Source organism: Sinohyriopsis cumingii, chromosome 2 (assembly GCF_028554795.1).
Source record: "Sinohyriopsis cumingii isolate HCF-2022 chromosome 2, ASM2855479v2, whole genome shotgun sequence".
Classification (NCBI taxonomy): domain Eukaryota; kingdom Metazoa; phylum Mollusca; class Bivalvia; order Unionida; family Unionidae; genus Sinohyriopsis; species Sinohyriopsis cumingii.
This window is the reverse complement of record NC_142962.1, coordinates 41,923,982-41,942,591: the sequence shown is the minus strand read 5'-3', so window position 1 is coordinate 41,942,591 and position 18,610 is coordinate 41,923,982. Positions and strand designations below refer to the sequence as shown.

The window sequence follows — 18,610 nt, the reverse complement described above, 5'->3', positions numbered from 1 at the left end:
CCATTCAATTTGGATTGATCTGAGACTACAAGAATCTATTTCCAATCTGGTATAACTGAAAGCACTGGCCTAATAGTTGATTCAATCTCAATAAATAAATAAAAAATATAAATGTTCCCATTTCTCATTTGTATTAGCTATGTCATCACAGTTCATACAAACAGTCCCACAAGGTGAATCCTTAAAGAAACAATAATCACAAATTTAGTCTTCTATCATTTGTTGTGGTATCTTTCATCTTCAGTCTGCAAAACTGAATGTCCATAATCTTGTATTATGCATTATTGTTGGTTTGTTGAAGAATTGGTCAATGCCTGTAGTGCATGTGATTGTTATGCTGGCTAATATAAAAGAATTAAAGCAAGCATAACTGATTTTGCATACATTACAAGCTTGTACAGTAAAGTCAAAACAAAAAATAGTTAATCCTATGTGGACAGTGTGCAATTACCTGACAGTTTGGACACAGGCTTCATTTGTACCACCTCTTACATGTCGTACAAAGTATGAAAAAAAGATATTCATTTCACGGAAAAAATATGAACATTTGCAATGTTACGATATCAATATCAATAAACCTAGTGATTTTGCATGATAATGATCTCATTATTAATAGGATGGAACTCATAAGATCTGGAATAAAACCCACAAGAAATATGAATTATCAATATGAACTGAATAGATAGTTGTATGAATACAAAAAAAACATATTTTCAAACAAATTCACTTTCTCTATCAAGAAAAGATGGTCGAAGTTTAGCTGATAAACCAAATTCATCATGTGGGCACCTTCACCATACCCATGACCACCAGTGTGAGGTTTTTCTGCCCCTTTTCCAAATTCTCCTGCTACATTAGTTTTTCCTGTGCATGCATGTAGGGATTGTTAGAACAAATGTAAATTTACCTGAAAATCAACAGTGTGTATGCAGCTAAATGAAAATAGCAAAATGAACATTGTGAAGGCTACATGAAAAAACAAGCAGCATGACAGTAGCACAATCACTGTACTTTAAACTTTAATAAACTATATACATGACCGACATGAAATGTTCCAGATTAAGATGAAATGTTCATGATTAGCATGAAATCTTAAAGATTTAGGAACAGTTACATGGATGTTGGGTAGGTAAATTGACAGGTTATATATATATATATATATATATATATATATATATATATATATATATATATATATATATATATATATATATTGATAGCCTTCTATACCTTTGTTGTGAAAATGCAATTGAAATTGAGCCTTTAGTTTATGCACAAAGTATGGAAACTGCTTTCATAAGAACTGTTTCCTGTGTCAAAATTATATTTCCTTTTGATTTTTGAAGAGTTCAATGATATTTTTAATACATTACTGGCTATATAATACCCAAGATATGTAAGCTAATTGCCCAATGGGTCAATTACAGAAAGTTAATTGCCAAGCCCAATGGGACAATGATGAAGCTAATGCAGTCTGATCTGATGTCAGAATGAACTTAGGATAATCTATTACCTTCTGGAAACTAATTTTTATAAGAATCACGTTCATGAGTTTTACTTTATGACATTATACCGTACGGCAATACCTTTAAGATTGCATTATACAAAGGAAAGTAAAGTGCCTTGTCCAAGATCACAACATGATAGCCAACCCAAGAAACACTTTTGAAATAAGCAACATCTTGGTCATATGTATAACCACATCTATTGAGCTGAATCAATTTCTGCCAAAAATAATTTTAAATAAATAAAAGAAAAAAGTTTATAAAAAAATAATATATACAATAAAAAATAATAACAAAAAGAAATATACAAGTCACATATATAGCTTTCACACAAACATAAGTAGGGCAGGATGACCTCCCCAAATGGTCTGCGAAGATCAACCAGGAAGAGTACCCTCAAAAAAAAAAAAAAATCTGCCACATGATTAATTGTATTGCTTTTAGATAAAACACTTTCTTATAGTCTCTCAACGTAAAATTTCTCATGTGAGGGTTCGAAGAAAAGATGCACTTTTGACATTTCAAAGAAAAGCAATACATGGTTTCCCTACCCTGATAATCTTACAACATAATACATTCACCTAGATATAAGGTACATTTCTCACACTTAAGGACTACAACTCTGACAAATGATACACATAGGTAACCAACACAAGCTTTGGGACAAAATCATTGTGTATGTGTGTGTGTGCATGTGTGAGTTTAAATGTACTGCATTCTTCTTCCATCATATAGTCAATGTTAAAGTCTGCCCCATATTTTCTCATGTATATGTGATAATGTCTATATTTAATATTTAAAGCAAGTTTTAACAAATACGAAGTAAATGTTTATAATCTAACCTGTCAGTTACATTTTAATCATAATACATGTATTTGTAAATATCTGAGATTTGCTATACTACTTTGCCTCTGGCAGTTTGTGAGCTTGCTGTCTCTAAACAATTGTCAAAGATCGTTTTGATACATGTCACTGATTTGAAGGTCAGTATGTGCTAATTGTTAATAACATAGCTCATCAGATTTCCTTGACAGATGTGTTTGCAAATAAAAGGAAGTCATCTCTAACAATAAACCACCAGATGAATTTTGTTCAAAGTTTGATTGCTATACTGAAAATGTAGCACCCAAATATGGCATTTATAATCTGTTGTTACATGACAATGACAGGAGAATTACATATAATTACTGTTTGTCAAAGAGCTAAGTGCATAAAAATAAGTATTCTCAGTCTCAAAAGTCAGCTGGTTAAATCTTTTGATGGATGTTGCCAGTTTCTAGGTCAGGAGGATAACTCTTAAGCAAATGGATAAAAAAAAAGTGTTCACAAATCCTTCAGTTATGAGCAATTAAGAATCATTACAGTATAACTTTTATTACTGTTGATGTAGGTGATGAGTTTGCTATCTTATCCAAGCAAAAAAGGAATCTGCATAAAATATAACATATTTTTTTCTTTTCTTTTTACCTTGTTGAATATTATATTGGAGGAAAGCTCAGATTTCCAAAGGCATGTTGAGTTTTCCAGATTGTTTTTTATAAAAGTTGTAAATCCCGCATAGATGTATGTATGTATGTATGTATTACAGACAGTTCTGGATTACCTATTTAGCACAATTTTTTTATACAAATAATTGTTGACGATAAAATTGAATTAATTATATATGACCATTTCGATCTGCATGTATGAGTGTTTTGATTTGTTTTGTTTGTGTGTGTGTGTGTTGGAATGGGAGGGGAACTATAATATTTTCCGTGCTGTTATGTTGCTGCAACTTTCCAATGGGGAAAATATAACTTAATTCATACCTTCGACAAGAATGCTTTCAATGTCAGTATGCAAAATATTACTACCGGTAATTTCGACTGCTGACATACCAAAATGTCAATCGGGATCACATACATTACCAAAACTTCTTATACATGGTCATTTGGCTAGATATGTAACACGTATCTGATAAACACATGACACAATATTTGTATAAAAAGGCCAAGAATCAGAAAAGAAGCTGTAAGGCTCGCGGCTATCTGTGATTATACATGGAGCCTGCATGTCTTCATTGAGTACCTCCCTCATAGGCTCGTAGTCATAATTGAGATTTTATTGAATAAAATATGGATTTATGTATAATCTTTGTATGAAGTATGATGACTTTATTAAAATATGTGTGTGGTAAACCAAATACCTGCCTCTGATATGTTACACCACTATTTTCAGTCAGTACAATTGTACCTTCGTTATAGCAATAGTTACATGTATACGTCACCCACACTAACATCTTGTATATCAACAGGAAGTACAAGTGACTGCTAGTAGACTCGGGTTAAAGTGTGGTCAAAAGGCTGGAGAAAGCTATACTAAAAACTGAAGATGTGCCAAACGTCTTATAAAAAATTATTTTCATCAATATTCCATGATTGCAAATTAAGTTATATAAACACTAAAGTATATTTTCTGATTTAAGTTGTTTAAAGTCCGTAACTATCATGAAGATTGTTTCTTCCGGTCAGAAACACGTGTAAGCTCAAAAAAGTAAATATTTTAAGAGATCGACCACGAAAACCGGTAAGACGTTAAGGCTAACTTCGACTATAATTTATGCAGTATGGGGTTATATCATGTTTAATATCTTAAATTGTAAGAAAAAGGTTGAACTTAAAGAAAATTATGTAGATATGTCCCTAGGTAGACGGAGGACAAGACATTCTTGAAGAATGATTATCTGCGATCTTTTACAAACTAAATCAGTTTGATTTTCTATGAACGTGTATTTTAACTTTATTATTGTTACTTTGTGTGATTTCTTCTTTTTTAATATGTGAGGATAAGCGGTTTAAAAAACTTGTATTTGTAAATAGTTAGAAAAATGCCCCCACCCCCAATTTGTTTCATACTCCAGATTGTGTTAAGAACGTGTAAGTCGTCATTTCTTTTGTTATGAGGTTAAAAAGAGTTATACAGAGCAAGCAACACTTTAAACTGACAATATTTAAAGAAAATCTACCGGCTCAATAAAATAATACCTAGACTTTGGTTTCAATGATTTGTATAGTTTATCTGAATATATTTGCCCAATGATTTAAGTAAACAATCTAATAAAAAACTGGTACATCCCAGACTAAGTGAAGTCCGCCATTATTTCCCGTTAGGCTTACTGGTTCACTTACATTTTCAAACTAATTTTATGACGAAATAGTGTACAAGAGGCAGATAATAATAATATATATCCAGATCACCGATTCAGATCTTAAAACACAAGTTTGTATGTTTTATCATCAATGGATAGCATGCAGGAAATTGATAGTTGCTACCATACTCGGAAAAGGGTTAATGGTCAATCAGCTATCAAAACATAATGCTTGTGAATGGGCAAGAGTTTGTTTGTCAGCGTAATTGATATAAAAACTAGGCCTAGCTACTGATGTCTTGATGAGTACATTTCTCTACAACACTAGAACTAACCGGGCTAAGGCGAGGGTCATTAATAAAAAATTGGTATGGTCAGTCAAGGTAGCTCTTAAATAATCAGAGGCCGAAGTCATTTTCGCTTTCCTAACAGAAGAAGGCGAAGTTTACATTTTTAGGCAACTTGTCACCCACTTACTAATGGCATTTTGTCTAAGTCTAAACATCTCTTAATTCTCAGGTCACATGCATTGCTTATTCTGCTACATTTGGAAATGAACACAATAACAAAAGCTAAAGTTGTTTATTTTATGTACTTTTATAAATGACCACATGTACATCTCTGGGTATTTCTGCCTCTGAATTCAATCACTATAAATATCTACATTTTCCCACGCAGCCGCCAATCAAAGCCTTTGAACTTGCCGCCCAGCTGTTGCACAGGGCTGAGCAAATCCCATAGTCCGACGTCCTGGACTAGTCATTTTTGAAGTCGGACAAGTAAAATTTTCCAAGTCGCTAGTCCGGGACAAGTGCTTTTTAAAAAAAGTCAGGCTTGTCCTTTTTTTTCGTGCTTTAATCACTATATCTGCCTTTATTTGGCCAATCATGCCCTCTGGGCATACTGAATACATGTACTTGATTCTACCCCTCTTCGTGTATACATTTACATCCTGTTACTGCTTGACTGCATATTGGGCTAAGCGACCTAATTATCGGCAAATCAAAACACGTCAAACAAAAAGAAGCCAATATGATCAATTAGCAGTGTTGTAAGCGGTTTTGTTGCAATGAGTTTACTCAATCTAGATCATAACGAGCGGCTCACTATGATTTTAATCCAGCGAGTAAGTGTAATTAAATTAATGAAGGTACTTTACCGACATCAGTGTTGGTTTTCCTTTATGAACTGATTAAATGACAGTAATGATTCTTTAATTTATAATTGATTATACAGATGATTAAGGTCCACGTGCGATATTGCGTTTGAAGCTAAACAATTACGCTAATTAATGAGCTGTTTCAGTTCGTATTTAAAAGAGAAAATTGATGTTATGATCACTTTATAAGTAGTTGTCAAGCAAGCTGATAGTTACTCTGGATAAAATGAGTTTGCTAAATTATTTTCGACAGGAAGGTAATAACGGCGATTCAGCAAAGGTAAATTTGTTTGAAACTGGAGGGATAAAACGTAAGATGGATACTGAGTGTGTGGTAGCTATTTTTGAGTGTGAACGAGGATTTAGTTCAATGAACTTAATCAAGACGTCTTTAAGAAATTCCTTAAACCAGAAGAGTTTACAAATGCTAATGAACATTTCTTCAAATGGACCAGAGTTTGAGGACTTTAACCCAGACACAGCTATCAACTGCTGGCTTAGTGCTGGTGCAGGTGGCAGACATATACATGGACATATTTTCAAATCCATCAGCTAAAACATATATATACGAACCTGAAGAAGCCAAATGTATAACAACCAATGTTTTTCAAAAAATTTAATTCTTTTAAGAAATAATTGTATTGTATATTATTTTTTTCTCTTTTTTCTATGGATTAAGTACATACATCTCATCAAATCTCGGCAAGTGATTACCATTTTGGGACCAGTGAAAAGTAAGGTGGGACTAGTGAAGAGAAAGGTGGGACTAGTGCATTTTCAGAAACCCTTGTCCTGGGCTAGTGGTTTTAAAAAAAAATTGCTCAGCCCTGTTGCACCATGTTCATTTTTCTGTACTCTTATAAAATGGCAACATGTATGTACATTAAGGGGTCTTTCAGTCACTGAATTCTGTCATTGTAAATATCAGTACAGCTTACTGATCAACACATTTCCCCACAAAGCAGGTGGCTGAAGCAGGACTTGCAAGTCTTTGAATTTTGCTGCACACCTATTACATACGTATGGAGTACTCCCACCTCAGTGATTTTCTTCATCCCTGATCAAAACTTGGCGTCCAAATACGCGGAATTAAGCATTTCTGAGATCTCTGGATTGGGTATTTTTTGGTACCTGTTACTTGGTATTGCATTGCTAGTTAATACTTTGGGTATTTCCTGATACCTGTTACTAGGTATTGCATTGCTAGTTAATATATTGGGTATTTCCTGGTACCTATTACTTGGTATTGCATTGCTAGTTAATAGATTGGATATTTCCTGGTACCTGTTACTTGGTATTGCATTGCTAATTAATAGATTGGGTATTTCTTGGTACCTGTTACTTGGTATTGCATTGCTAGTTAATACATTGGGTATTTCCTGGTACCTGTTACCTTGTATTGCATTGCTAGTTAATACATTGGGTATTTCCTGGTACCTGTTACTTGGTTTTGCATTGCTAGTTAATGCAATGGGTATTTACTGTTACTTGATATTGCATTGCTAGTTAATATACTGGGTATTTCCTGATACCTGTTACTAGGTATTGCATCGCTAGTTAATATATTGGGTATTTCCTGATACCTGTTACTAGGTGTTGCATTGCTAGTTAATATATTGGGTATTTCCTGGTACCTGTTACTTGGTATTGCATTGCTAGTTAATACATTGGGTATTTCCTGGCACCTGTTACTTGGTATTGCATTGCTAGTTAATGCAATGGGTATTTACTGTTACTTGGTATTGCATTGCTAGTTAATATATTGGGTATTTCCTGATACCTGTTCCTAGGTATTGCATCGCTAGTTAATATATTGGCTATTTCCTGATACCTGTTACTAGGTATTGCATTGCTAGTTAATACATGTATACTGGGTATTTCCTGGTACCTGTTACTTGGTATTGCATTGCTAGTTAATAGATTGGGTATTTCCTGGTATCTGTTACTAGGTATTGCATTGCTAATTAATATATTGGGTATTTTCTGGTACCTGTTACTTGGTATTGCATTGCTAGATAATACATTGGGTATTTCCTGGTACCTGTTACTTGGTATTGCATTGCTAATTAATATATTGGGTATTTCCTGGTACCTGTTACTTGGTATTGCATTGCTAGTTAATAGATAGGGTATTTCCTGGTATCTGTTACTAAGTATTGCATTGCTAGTTAATATATTGGGTATTTCCTGGTACCTGTTACTTGGTATTGCATTGCTAGTTGATATGTTGGGTATTTCCTGGTACCTGTTACTTGGTATTGCATTGCTAATTAATAGATTGGGTATTTCCTGATACCTGTTACTAGGTATTGCATTGCTAATTAATAGATTGGGTATTTCCTGGTACCTGTTACTTGGTATTGCATTGCTAGTTAATACATTGGGTATTTCCTGGTACCTGTTACTAGGTATTGCATTGCTAATTAATATATTGGGTATTTCCTGGTACCTGTTACTAGGTATTGCATTGTTAGTTTATAGATTGTTTATTTCCTGGTACATGTACCTGTTACATGGTATTGCATTGCTAATTAATATATTGGGTATTTCCTGGTATCTGTTACTTGGCATTGCATTGCTAGTTAATAGACTGGGTATTTCCTGGTACCTGTTACTTGGTATTGCATTGCTAGTTAATATATTGGGTATTTCCTGATACCTGTTACTAGGTATTGCATCGCTAGTTAATATATAGTGTATTTCCTGGTACCTGTTACTTGGTATTGCATTGCTAGTTAATATATTGGGTATTTCCTGATACCTGTTACTAGGTATTGCATCGCTAGTTAATATATTGGGTATTTCCTGATACCTGTTCCTAGGTATTGCATCGCTAGTTAATATATTGGCTATTTCCTGATACCTGTTACTAGGTATTGCATTGCTAGTTAATACATGTATACTGGGTATTTCCTGGTACCTGTTACTTGGTATTGCATTGCTAGTTAATAGATTGGGTATTTCCTGGTATCTGTTACTAGGTATTGCATTGCTAATTAATATATTGGGTATTTCCTGGTACCTGTTACTTGGTATTGCATTGCTAATTAATATATTGGGTATTTCCTGGTACCTGTTACTTGGTATTGCATTGCTAGTTAATAGATAGGGTATTTCCTGGTATCTGTTACTAAGTATTGCATTGCTAGTTAATATATTGGGTATTTCCTGGTACCTGTTACTTGGTATTGCATTGCTAGTTGATACGTTGGGTATTTCCTGGTACCTGTTACTTGGTATTGCATTGCTAATTAATAGATTGGGTATTTCCTGATACCTGTTACTAGGTATTGCATTGCTAATTAATAGATTGGGTATTTCCTGGTACCTGTTACTTGGTATTGCATTGCTAGTTAATACATTGGGTATTTCCTGGTACCTGTTACTAGGTATTGCATTGCTAATTAATATATTGGGTATTTCCTGGTACCTGTTACTAGGTATTGCATTGTTAGTTTATAGATTGTTTATTTCCTGGTACATGTACCTGTTACTTGGTATTGCATTGCTAATTAATATATTGGGTATTTCCTGGTATCTGTTTCTTGGCATTGCATTGCTAGTTAATAGACTGGGTATTTCCTGGTACCTGTTACTTGGTATTGCATTGCTAGTTAATATATTGGGTATTTCCTGATACCTGTTACTAGGTATTGCATCGCTAGTTAATATATAGTGTATTTCCTGGTACCTGTTACTTGGTATTGCATTGCTAGTTAATATATTGGGTATTTCCTGATACCTGTTACTAGGTATTGCATCGCTAGTTAATATATTGGGTATTTCCTGATACCTGTTACTAGGTATTGCATCGCTGGTTAATATATTGGGTATTTCCTGGTACCTGTTACTTGGTATTGCATTGCTAGTTAATAGATTGGGTATTTCCTGATACCTGTTACTAGGTATTGCATCGCTAGTTAATATATTGGGTATTTCCTGATACCTGTTACTAGGTATTGCATCGCTAGTTAATATATTGGGTATTTCCTGGTACCTGTTACCTGGTATTGCATTGCTAGTTAATATATTGGGTATTTCCTGATACCTGTTACTAGGTATTGCATCGCTAGTTAATATATTGGGTATTTCCTGGTACCTGTTACCTGGTATTGCATTGCTAGTTAATATATTGGGTATTTCCTGATACCTGTTACTAGGTATTGCATTTCTAGTTAATATATTGGGTATTTCCTGGTACCTGTTACTTGTTATTGCATTGCTAGATAAAATATTGGGTATTTCCTGGTACCTATGTGATCATGTGATAGTTAGGATTAGCAAATTATGAAAGACTCCAATACAATATTTTTCATTCTAAAATCACAAAAGATCTTTACATTGTATTTTAATCCACTAACATCAGAAATTATGTAGTTGCAAGTTATGCAAGTACAATGACATGAATTAAAATGCTGTTTTTACTGACTTATAATAAAAAATGCACTAATGACACTATTTCTGTATTACGTTTTTATGTCAAAATATAGATATTTTTGTATTATTCAGAAAACAAAATTATTGAGTACTGGTTTAGATCATGATGTTGTGAAACAGCTTCTAATGAAATGAAATAAATCAAATTTTAGCACACATAATTTTCTTTGAGATGTATACTACTATGAGAGGTTAATACATATAGAAAATTTCATCATTTTTATTATTTTATTTGATGTATATCAGTTTAAATATTCTAACATGAATAGATGAAAAATATGGCCTTGTCAGGCAAGTGGATTTTAGTCAGGGCAAGTGATTTTGACCAGGGTCAGAGTCCAATACTACTTGTTCTGAAGTAATAAGAACTTATAAGAAATATAAATATCAATAGCTCTTTTGATGGTATCAGCTTGTGTGAGCATATTTTATTGTTTGTAAGCCTAAAAGACCTGTCAAAGTCTCATAGATGACTTTGGTACTAGGAAAGAAATGATGAAAATTCAGGTTGTCATGGAGGTAGGAATGACAACAAAAGTGCAGTTTTAGAGATGATTGGAAGAGATATTATTTGTGATTATGATGCTGATAATAGGATTCAAACCTAAGCACAGTAATTTTCTTTCCTTCTATAAATAGAGCATTATTTATGATTGCAAGGATGGAATATATTTCAACTGCCCTGAAGGTTTAATCTGGGTGACATTCAAAGGTGAATGTCTTGGGGAAATGGGAATGTGGGGATAATTGTAGTTACAGGTAAAGAAGTGTAGTTACTATCGTTGGTGGTCCCAACTTCTAACCCTTGCATTATTTTTGCCTGTTGACTGATGCTGTGATCATGTTTACAGGAATGCTTTTCTCCTTCAGCTCCTGTGGCCTAGTGGTTAGAGCATCCGCTTCAGATATGGGAGGTCATGGGTTCCATCCCCAACTGAGTCATACGAAAGACTTACAAAAATGGTACTAGCTACTACCTTGCTTGGTGCTCAGCTTTAAGAGGTTAGTGCTAGGACTGGTTGACCTGGTATCAGGATAATGTGACTGGGTGGTACATCATGCTACATGTCTGCAGCATGATGCCACAGTGCTAGACATCACTATAATCTGTCACACTGCAGATATCATAGCGATATGACTGATTTGGCTGCATTAAAAATTCAAATCACACACACACACACTTCTTCAAATACGTTTCCCACTCACATTATGTTGTGAATTAATACCTCACAAATCCAGCCCTACTAAAAGATGAAAATCGTCTTTTCCTTGCTAGCTCAGTAGTCGAACTGCAATAACTGCTGCTCATTATCTCCCCTTACCACCGCCAGGTGTTGCTAGGTTTTATCTTTGCTGCTGTATTGGAAGGAAGTATAACCATGACTCCTGCATTCTATGTTCAGAATGTACATCATCAATGCCATGCAACATGTATCACATGGTCAGAAGACATTTGGGCCATGTTGATCCAAAAGGGCTCTAAGGGGAAGAAATGATGACTACGTCAAGAAAAAGAGCATTGACATCCTCATCATTCATCCCAAATCAGCTTCCATTGTGAATCATATGGGGATGCTGGTGCCCCCTCCCCCATGACAGCTCATTGGGTGCAATGGTTGGCCACTGACACTGCAGCAGGGGATGAGGAGGAGGAGGAAAGGGTGTGACTGTTTTTCTAACAAATGCATTATCTGGTACACAGAACAAGAAGTCAACTCCTGACAACAGGTCAATTTTTACCCCTTTTTCCCTTGCCTCTGCACCTTTTTCTGATTCATTGGGAGAGTATTTCCCCAATTTTAAGCAGCCCAGTGAGAGTGATTCACCTCCTCCCACATGTTCAAACATGGCCTTCTGGACTTTAAGTTAGGCGCATGGGTTGTTTTCCCTAATCCAGTTATTTATATCACTGCACTGTTACTGGCCATCCAGCTGTCTCAGCATGGGGACCTGTTCAGTGCAATGGTCATCCAAATATATGCAGATCTTAGAGACAGATCTGTCAAGTACATCGTTGACAGCTTAATATTATTATACCAGAGATTTCAGTGAGAAATCTATCCTTCCAGCCAGGCCCTTTGAGCAGCCGGTACTGGTGATAGCCAAACCATCTTATCTACTGCCAGAATCCAAGTCAACCATAAGCTGAGCACACCAGCCAGTAGTTCTGACAATGCCAGACTTCAGAATGTTCACTTCTGCCCTAAAGAGAGAGCTAGTGACATCTTCAAAAATGACCAGCCAGAGTTATCGATGCCAGCTTGCATCACCTATGCAGAGCTGCAAGCAAACCCATAAGAGGACCCAACACACAGTGAATGTGACAAAACACCAACTAATCAGTCATATTCAGGTCCAACTTTTAAGCCACAGTAGAGGAAATCTATCATGTTATACCATTTTGGAATGCCCTCCAACCCCTACCGCTACCCATGACAACAAAGTCAAGGTATTGGTAGATTTTTCTGAAGAGGACGACATGCCATCATCCCGCAGTGGGCAAAGACTGAATTCATCAACGACTGAATTCTAGGTAGACTTTTGACCTGGGTAATTCTAAGTCTTTCTTATCAGATAGCCATGTCCCAGTGACATTCTTCTCTTGATGTTATAATATTCCTTCCAAACATTTTATTTTAGATCTCCAGGCTCTCAACAAGAATTTTGCAGACATCTTCATGTTGGCTCCATTGTACTACTAAGTGGACAGGAATATGTTCCATGCTAAGTCTATACTGGTTCAGAACATTGTCAAGATGTCCTCCATGTTAGATTTGACCTCATTGGCAATCTTCTGACTCCTGGACAAATCCATCAATAGGCAATGCTTGGGAGACAACAGCCAGGATTGCTAGGGTCCTTATCCAAGCAGCTCATCTACCATACTCTGGTCAATGCCATGAGAGCTTCAGCCAACTTAGACCTAATACTATGGGACACATGTCTACGGTACATGCGGCTAACATTTTTCTGTGGATCTTTAAGGAGCAAGTTTACTCTAATCACTGTGAAGGGCTACCACTCATTCCGGCCTCATGGCATACATGATTTGGGGCATAATAAAGACCTACTTGATCTTTTAGCCAGTTTTGATCTCATTCGGCCAAAATGCCTTGCTCTGTTTCCAAAATTGGAACTTGTCCTGGGTTTTAACATGGCTTATTTAGAATAAAATGAAGCTTGTAGCCCACACTTTGCTAATGTTACTATCAAACAAGACATGTTTCCTGCATGATAGCTTTAGCTTCCACATGCAGAGTAAGAGAGCTGCATGCACTTTCTATCAATCCTAACTATCTTTAGTTTAGATTAGATGGTTCTGTGATCCTCTGACACAATCAGGCTTTGTGGCTAAATATAGGTTACTGTCCGTCGGTAACCAAAGAGTTGTCAACCATTTGCTGTCTTCCATGGACAGGTCAAGAGCAGCAGCCATACAAGATCCTGTTTGTGCTCTCAAGCACTACTTGAAATGCACAGAGACAAGTTGTGGCATACATGAACACCTTTCTTTCATTGAAAGCCAGGAAACAGGATTACACCCCACATGCCCGTGCTTTGTGGCTGAAGTGGGTTGTATGCTTGGTGGAACTCTGAGGTCTCACAAGATCAGAGTCACCTCATAAGGATTAGCGCTCATGAGATCGCACCTTCTCAGTGAGCCTCACATTCAAACATAACAGTTTGATCAGGAATATAATAGAAGCTGTTGGCTGGCATGCAGAGATTTAACATCACAGAGTCAAATCTTGAATCTGGTAGGTTTGGTGATGGCAGCACATATGGCCACCAGATCCAACTAAAACAACACAGCCTGTTAACTTGTCTGGATGCACCAGTGAAATTTTGTAGGTAAGAAGATTTAGGTATTCATCTTCTTAATGGTATGTAAGGGTCACAGGTCAAGTGACCCTAGGCTGTGTTGCTTATGTAATTAAGAAAATGGGTTGTTGTTAACATGTTAAATCAAGCCATTATTCCCTAGAAGGATACCTGAAGTAGAGGTTGGATGCTCAGCATTCTCTCCTGCTATTATTTGTTCTTCTAATGTAATATGATTGGGGAACGTATCTGAAGGAGAATGTACATTTTAAAGTAAATTATATTTCTCTGTGAATACATATCCAATCACTTAAAAACCCTCCCAACTAACCTACCATGCAAGCATCCTCATTAGTATGTCATGTCACTTGGCTAAACGCTAATGACACCTGGCAAGAGTTCTTGTCCTTTTTCTATTGAGATAGAGAAGAAAATACAATTTTTTGTCTTTTAGTTGGGTTGGATTTGCAGGGCATCAGGCTAATAATTCTAACATAATGTGATTGAGTAACTATTCTTGATGAAAGATAATTTACTTAAAAATTGCTTTCTTCCCATTTGATAAGTTGTTTCATGGACTTTATCTTTGTAGTAAACATCAGGCATGCAAACAAAAAGAATCTAGTTTGCATACAGTAATAATAGTAAATGCAGCTTATTGGTAAATTTCTATTAACCTGTTAAGGCTAGATTGATAAGAATCTAAAGCTGCAGAAGGTATTTCACTTCTAGTGGCGGTGTGTGTGTGTATATATAATATATATATATATATATATATATATATATATATATATATATATATATATATATATATATATATATATATATAATATCCATTCCAATATTGTTTCAAGATGAATAAACAGGAAGTGCATTATATTAAGTGTAGTTTGCATACAGTAATAATAGTTACTCAATCACATTATATCTCTTCAAGACATGTTAATTATGGTTATTATTTTTAAAAACCGAATAAGAATTAGATGATAAATTTTATTCACTAATTTTTCAGGAGTGGCAAAATGGATGCTCTGAAGGATGAAAGGTTTGCTCATATTGCAAAGGACCCTCGCTTCCATAAAATACCTCGACAAGAAAGGAAGGTGAAAATTGACAAACGCTTTGAGGCCATGTTTGATGACAAGAAATTTAATGTGAAATATTCTGTTGACAAGAGGGGACGGCCTCTAAATTTGACATCAAGTGAAAATTTGAAAAGATTTTATGAACTCTCAGATTCTGATGATGATGACAGTGACAGTGGTGATCATGACAGTCAAGTTCATGAAAAAGTGTTAACAAAGACCAGCAAATCAGTTGGAAAATTGACTGATAATAAAGATACAGATATTTCCAGAAAAAGGAAAGAGACAACAAACATTATACAAGCAGTAAGCAAGAAAGACAAGGCACATATAGATGCAGTAAGCAAGAAAGACATAATAAATATGGATGCAGTACGCAAGAAAGACAAGATGCACATAACAAATGCAATAAGCAAAAAGAAAACTAAACAGGTAGAAGATGGTCTTGGAGAGAGAGCTAATGGAGTAGGAAATTTTTTGTTGGCAGAGAGGAATTCGGATTCAGGTGAGGATGCCAATTCAGGCATTAGTTCATACTGTAAGGATGAGTGTTTTGAAGTTAATAAAATCCAAGCATATGGTCTTTCTTAATATTGTATTCTTACATTTGTTGTATTTATTTTGTATTCCACCCACTTTAAAGAAAATGAGGCAAGCCAAATTGTCACCATCATTGCGTGTGTTTGTTTACATAAATACATAAATCTTATGCATCCTTCTACAAGTATATTTGTCCCCTTCATATGGCTACCCCTTATGCAAAGAGAAAGTGGCTATTTAAGATGGGTGAAATTTCTTGAGAGGAGCTATATTAGTCAGAAGTATGTGTATTTGTATGTTGTAAGAAAGCTACATGTAACTTCAAAGCATTCATTTAAAAGTAGCATTAATTATTAAACAGTTCTTCTTGTCTTAAGAATTTTTTCTACGAGTGACCATACATTTATAGTTCTTGATTCTTAACAATGAAATGCTAGGAGGATAATGTTGGCATGTACATTCCAAAATCATTAAAAAATGTAAAAAATGTAAATCTTGATACAAACATCACTTGGCATTTAGAATTGTTCTCTTTCCATTTACTCCATTTTCCCACTTTTGCAGAATGTTATCCTTATCTTTTTGATGTTGTTTATTTGAATCTTTCCAAATCAAGTCTTTTGGCAAAACCTCTTGAACTCATCCCATTGTCTTTTAGTTAAATAACTTTCTAATTTTTCTGTGAAGGTAATAATCTTTCATTTACATGATGGCATATTAATGTTTTCTAATGATTTATTCCTATATTGCTAATTGTATTGTACTACAGTTTAATCATGCAGATGAAACTTTTGTAGATTCGACAAAAAAGTTTGTTTATAAAGCAAGTGATACACATACTGTCGCATAATTTTTTGGCCTTTGTCTGGTACTCTGTTTTGTTCAAGGTTAATTTCTCTTTAGCCTATGTTGACCATGTTATGATATAATTACCTACGGTCATAATCATCAAAGAGTTGAACTCAACAGCTATGCAAAGCCCAAAATATTATCACAACATTTTTGAACCCAGTTCCTGTAAACATCAGTGATAATGCTTACAATATTAACCATAGTGGTGCTTCTTATAATGTAATTTAGCCAAGACTTCTTTCAGTAATGAAAACCTGACATCAGGAAACAGACATCTGGTAGAGATAATTGGATTACTTACCTTACCGTATGAGTTAAATAATGGTTCTGGACAGATATTAGATAAAATATGGCATCTTGTGAGGCTAAATTTTATATCTTTACTCACATGCCGTGTCATAAGGATGGCCACACAAAAGGATACTTTTCAATACAAACTCATTGGTGCAGAGAATACCGGCTGGATAGAGAAGGTGGCCTTTGGTTTGGGTGGGGTGTATACGAGGGGGATCACGAAGTTAAAAGAATTCTGACCATTGGATATAATGAAGAGGTTTTGTTTTCTTGATATGCATAGTAGTCATGGGAAAGGTTTAAAGGATATGTGTATGGGATAAAGGCTTCAAGCAATTCACCTATAACAGAAAACAAGCTTAGAGTTAATGATATTTTGCTGCAGATGTATTTATTAAAAAATTAAAGGTGAATTAATAAAAAAAAATATATAAAACGTTGCTCATATTATGTTCTTTTTCAATTCTTGAGAATATAATATATTACTGTTCCAAGAGAGCTAGGTGTTAACAGAAATGCTTTATTTTAGCCATGGTATGTTTGAATTACATTTTTATGAAGGTATAGTGAAGATAACTAGTATTTTTAGATACATCATCCATGTATTATTGTACTGGCTTCATATTCACTTGTTGTACCTTGCTCATATCACCCTGTATTATTGTGTCTGCTTTATGCTCACCAGTTGTACCTTGCTCATATCACCCTATTGTATTATTCTGAATTCATACTCATTTACTGTACCATGTTCTTATCACACTGTATTATTGTACTGGCTTCATGCTCACCAGTTGTACCTTGCCAATATCACCCTGTATTATTGTGTCTGCTTTATGTTCAATAGTTGTACCTTGCTCATATCTTCTACTTTTCAAGCATTTACCCTATATGACTAATGTTAAATTTTTGTATAAATAGACATGGATTTTATTATCATATTTATATTGTCATACAAATGAGTATAATGTTATTGAAGAATAATTCTACTTAGGACTTCAGTTTTTTGAAGCACCTTCCCTTGACCTTTTACATAACTGTACAATTGCTTATATATTTCAGTTGTTAGTGAAGGTCCTGACCTTGCAAGGGGAGAAGGGAATGAGGAGAGTTCAAGTGAAGAGGAGGAGGAGAACTCTGATGAAACAGAAGAGGAGGAGGAGGAAGAAGAAAATCAGGATGAAGGTACTTTAGTATAACAAATTACTGTCTTTGAAACATAGAGTTTGTCAGGCTATTTAAAAGATGAGAAGGATATGTAAATGAGAACCCTAGCAGCATGCTCTTACAAAAAGTAACAGGAAAAAATCATAGACAACAAAGCTTTGTAAAATTTAACAAATTATTTCCCTAGAATATCAAGTGAAAACTGAAGAAAAAAAGAACCTACGGTTTAATGACTCATATCCAAAATTAATCCAAGAATTATAAAATAGAAGTCCTAGCAATAAAAAGTCCTGAATGAAACTGAGTTTGAATCCTGATGAAATCCAAAATAGAAGATGATGATGTCTCTTGAAACCTGCGAAGTGGTGCAGTGTCCAGTCTCTTGTTGAATCACAGAAAAGATTATTCCAGTTTTTAAATTTGCTATAAATTTCGATAAATGTCCTTGTCCAAGAATTAATTTAGAGCACTATTATTTCCAGGGAAAACAATCACTTGAAATTCAATAATTTGAAGAAAATGAAATAATTAGCCCAAAACTGGACACAACATTAAACACCTTGATGTCTCAAGTGTTAAGGCACGACTGACTATTCTTTCTCAAAACATTAGTAATAAGTCTAAC

The 18,610-nt window shown here is 34.8% G+C and overlaps 2 protein-coding genes across 4 annotated transcripts in view; one reads left to right on the top strand and one right to left on the bottom strand.

The window, feature by feature from the left end:
- Positions 1 to 3,790, bottom strand: part of LOC149804717 (GRIP and coiled-coil domain-containing protein 1-like) — a 38,648-nt gene extending 34,858 nt beyond the window's left edge. Inside the window, exon 1 of one of the 2 annotated variants that reach the window (XM_089943425.1) lies at positions 3,691 to 3,790. The gene's annotated coding sequence lies outside the window, so the exon portion shown is untranslated. The remainder of the gene's footprint in view (positions 1 to 3,690) is intronic. The other variant, XM_089943418.1, reaches the window with a different exon arrangement.
- Positions 3,791 to 3,846: 56 nt separating this feature from the next.
- Positions 3,847 to 18,610, top strand: part of LOC149804716 (ESF1 homolog) — a 70,022-nt gene continuing 55,258 nt past the window's right edge. Inside the window, exons 1-3 of one of the 2 annotated variants that reach the window (XM_089943398.1) lie at positions 3,847 to 4,070; positions 15,063 to 15,640; positions 17,881 to 18,003. In XM_089943398.1, coding sequence (XP_089799524.1) covers positions 15,073 to 15,640; positions 17,881 to 18,003 — 691 coding nt within the window. In that variant the 5' untranslated portion in view covers positions 3,847 to 4,070; positions 15,063 to 15,072. Of the gene's footprint in view, positions 4,071 to 11,122; positions 11,231 to 15,062; positions 15,641 to 17,880; positions 18,004 to 18,610 lie in introns of those variants that run through there. The other variant, XM_089943406.1, reaches the window with a different exon arrangement.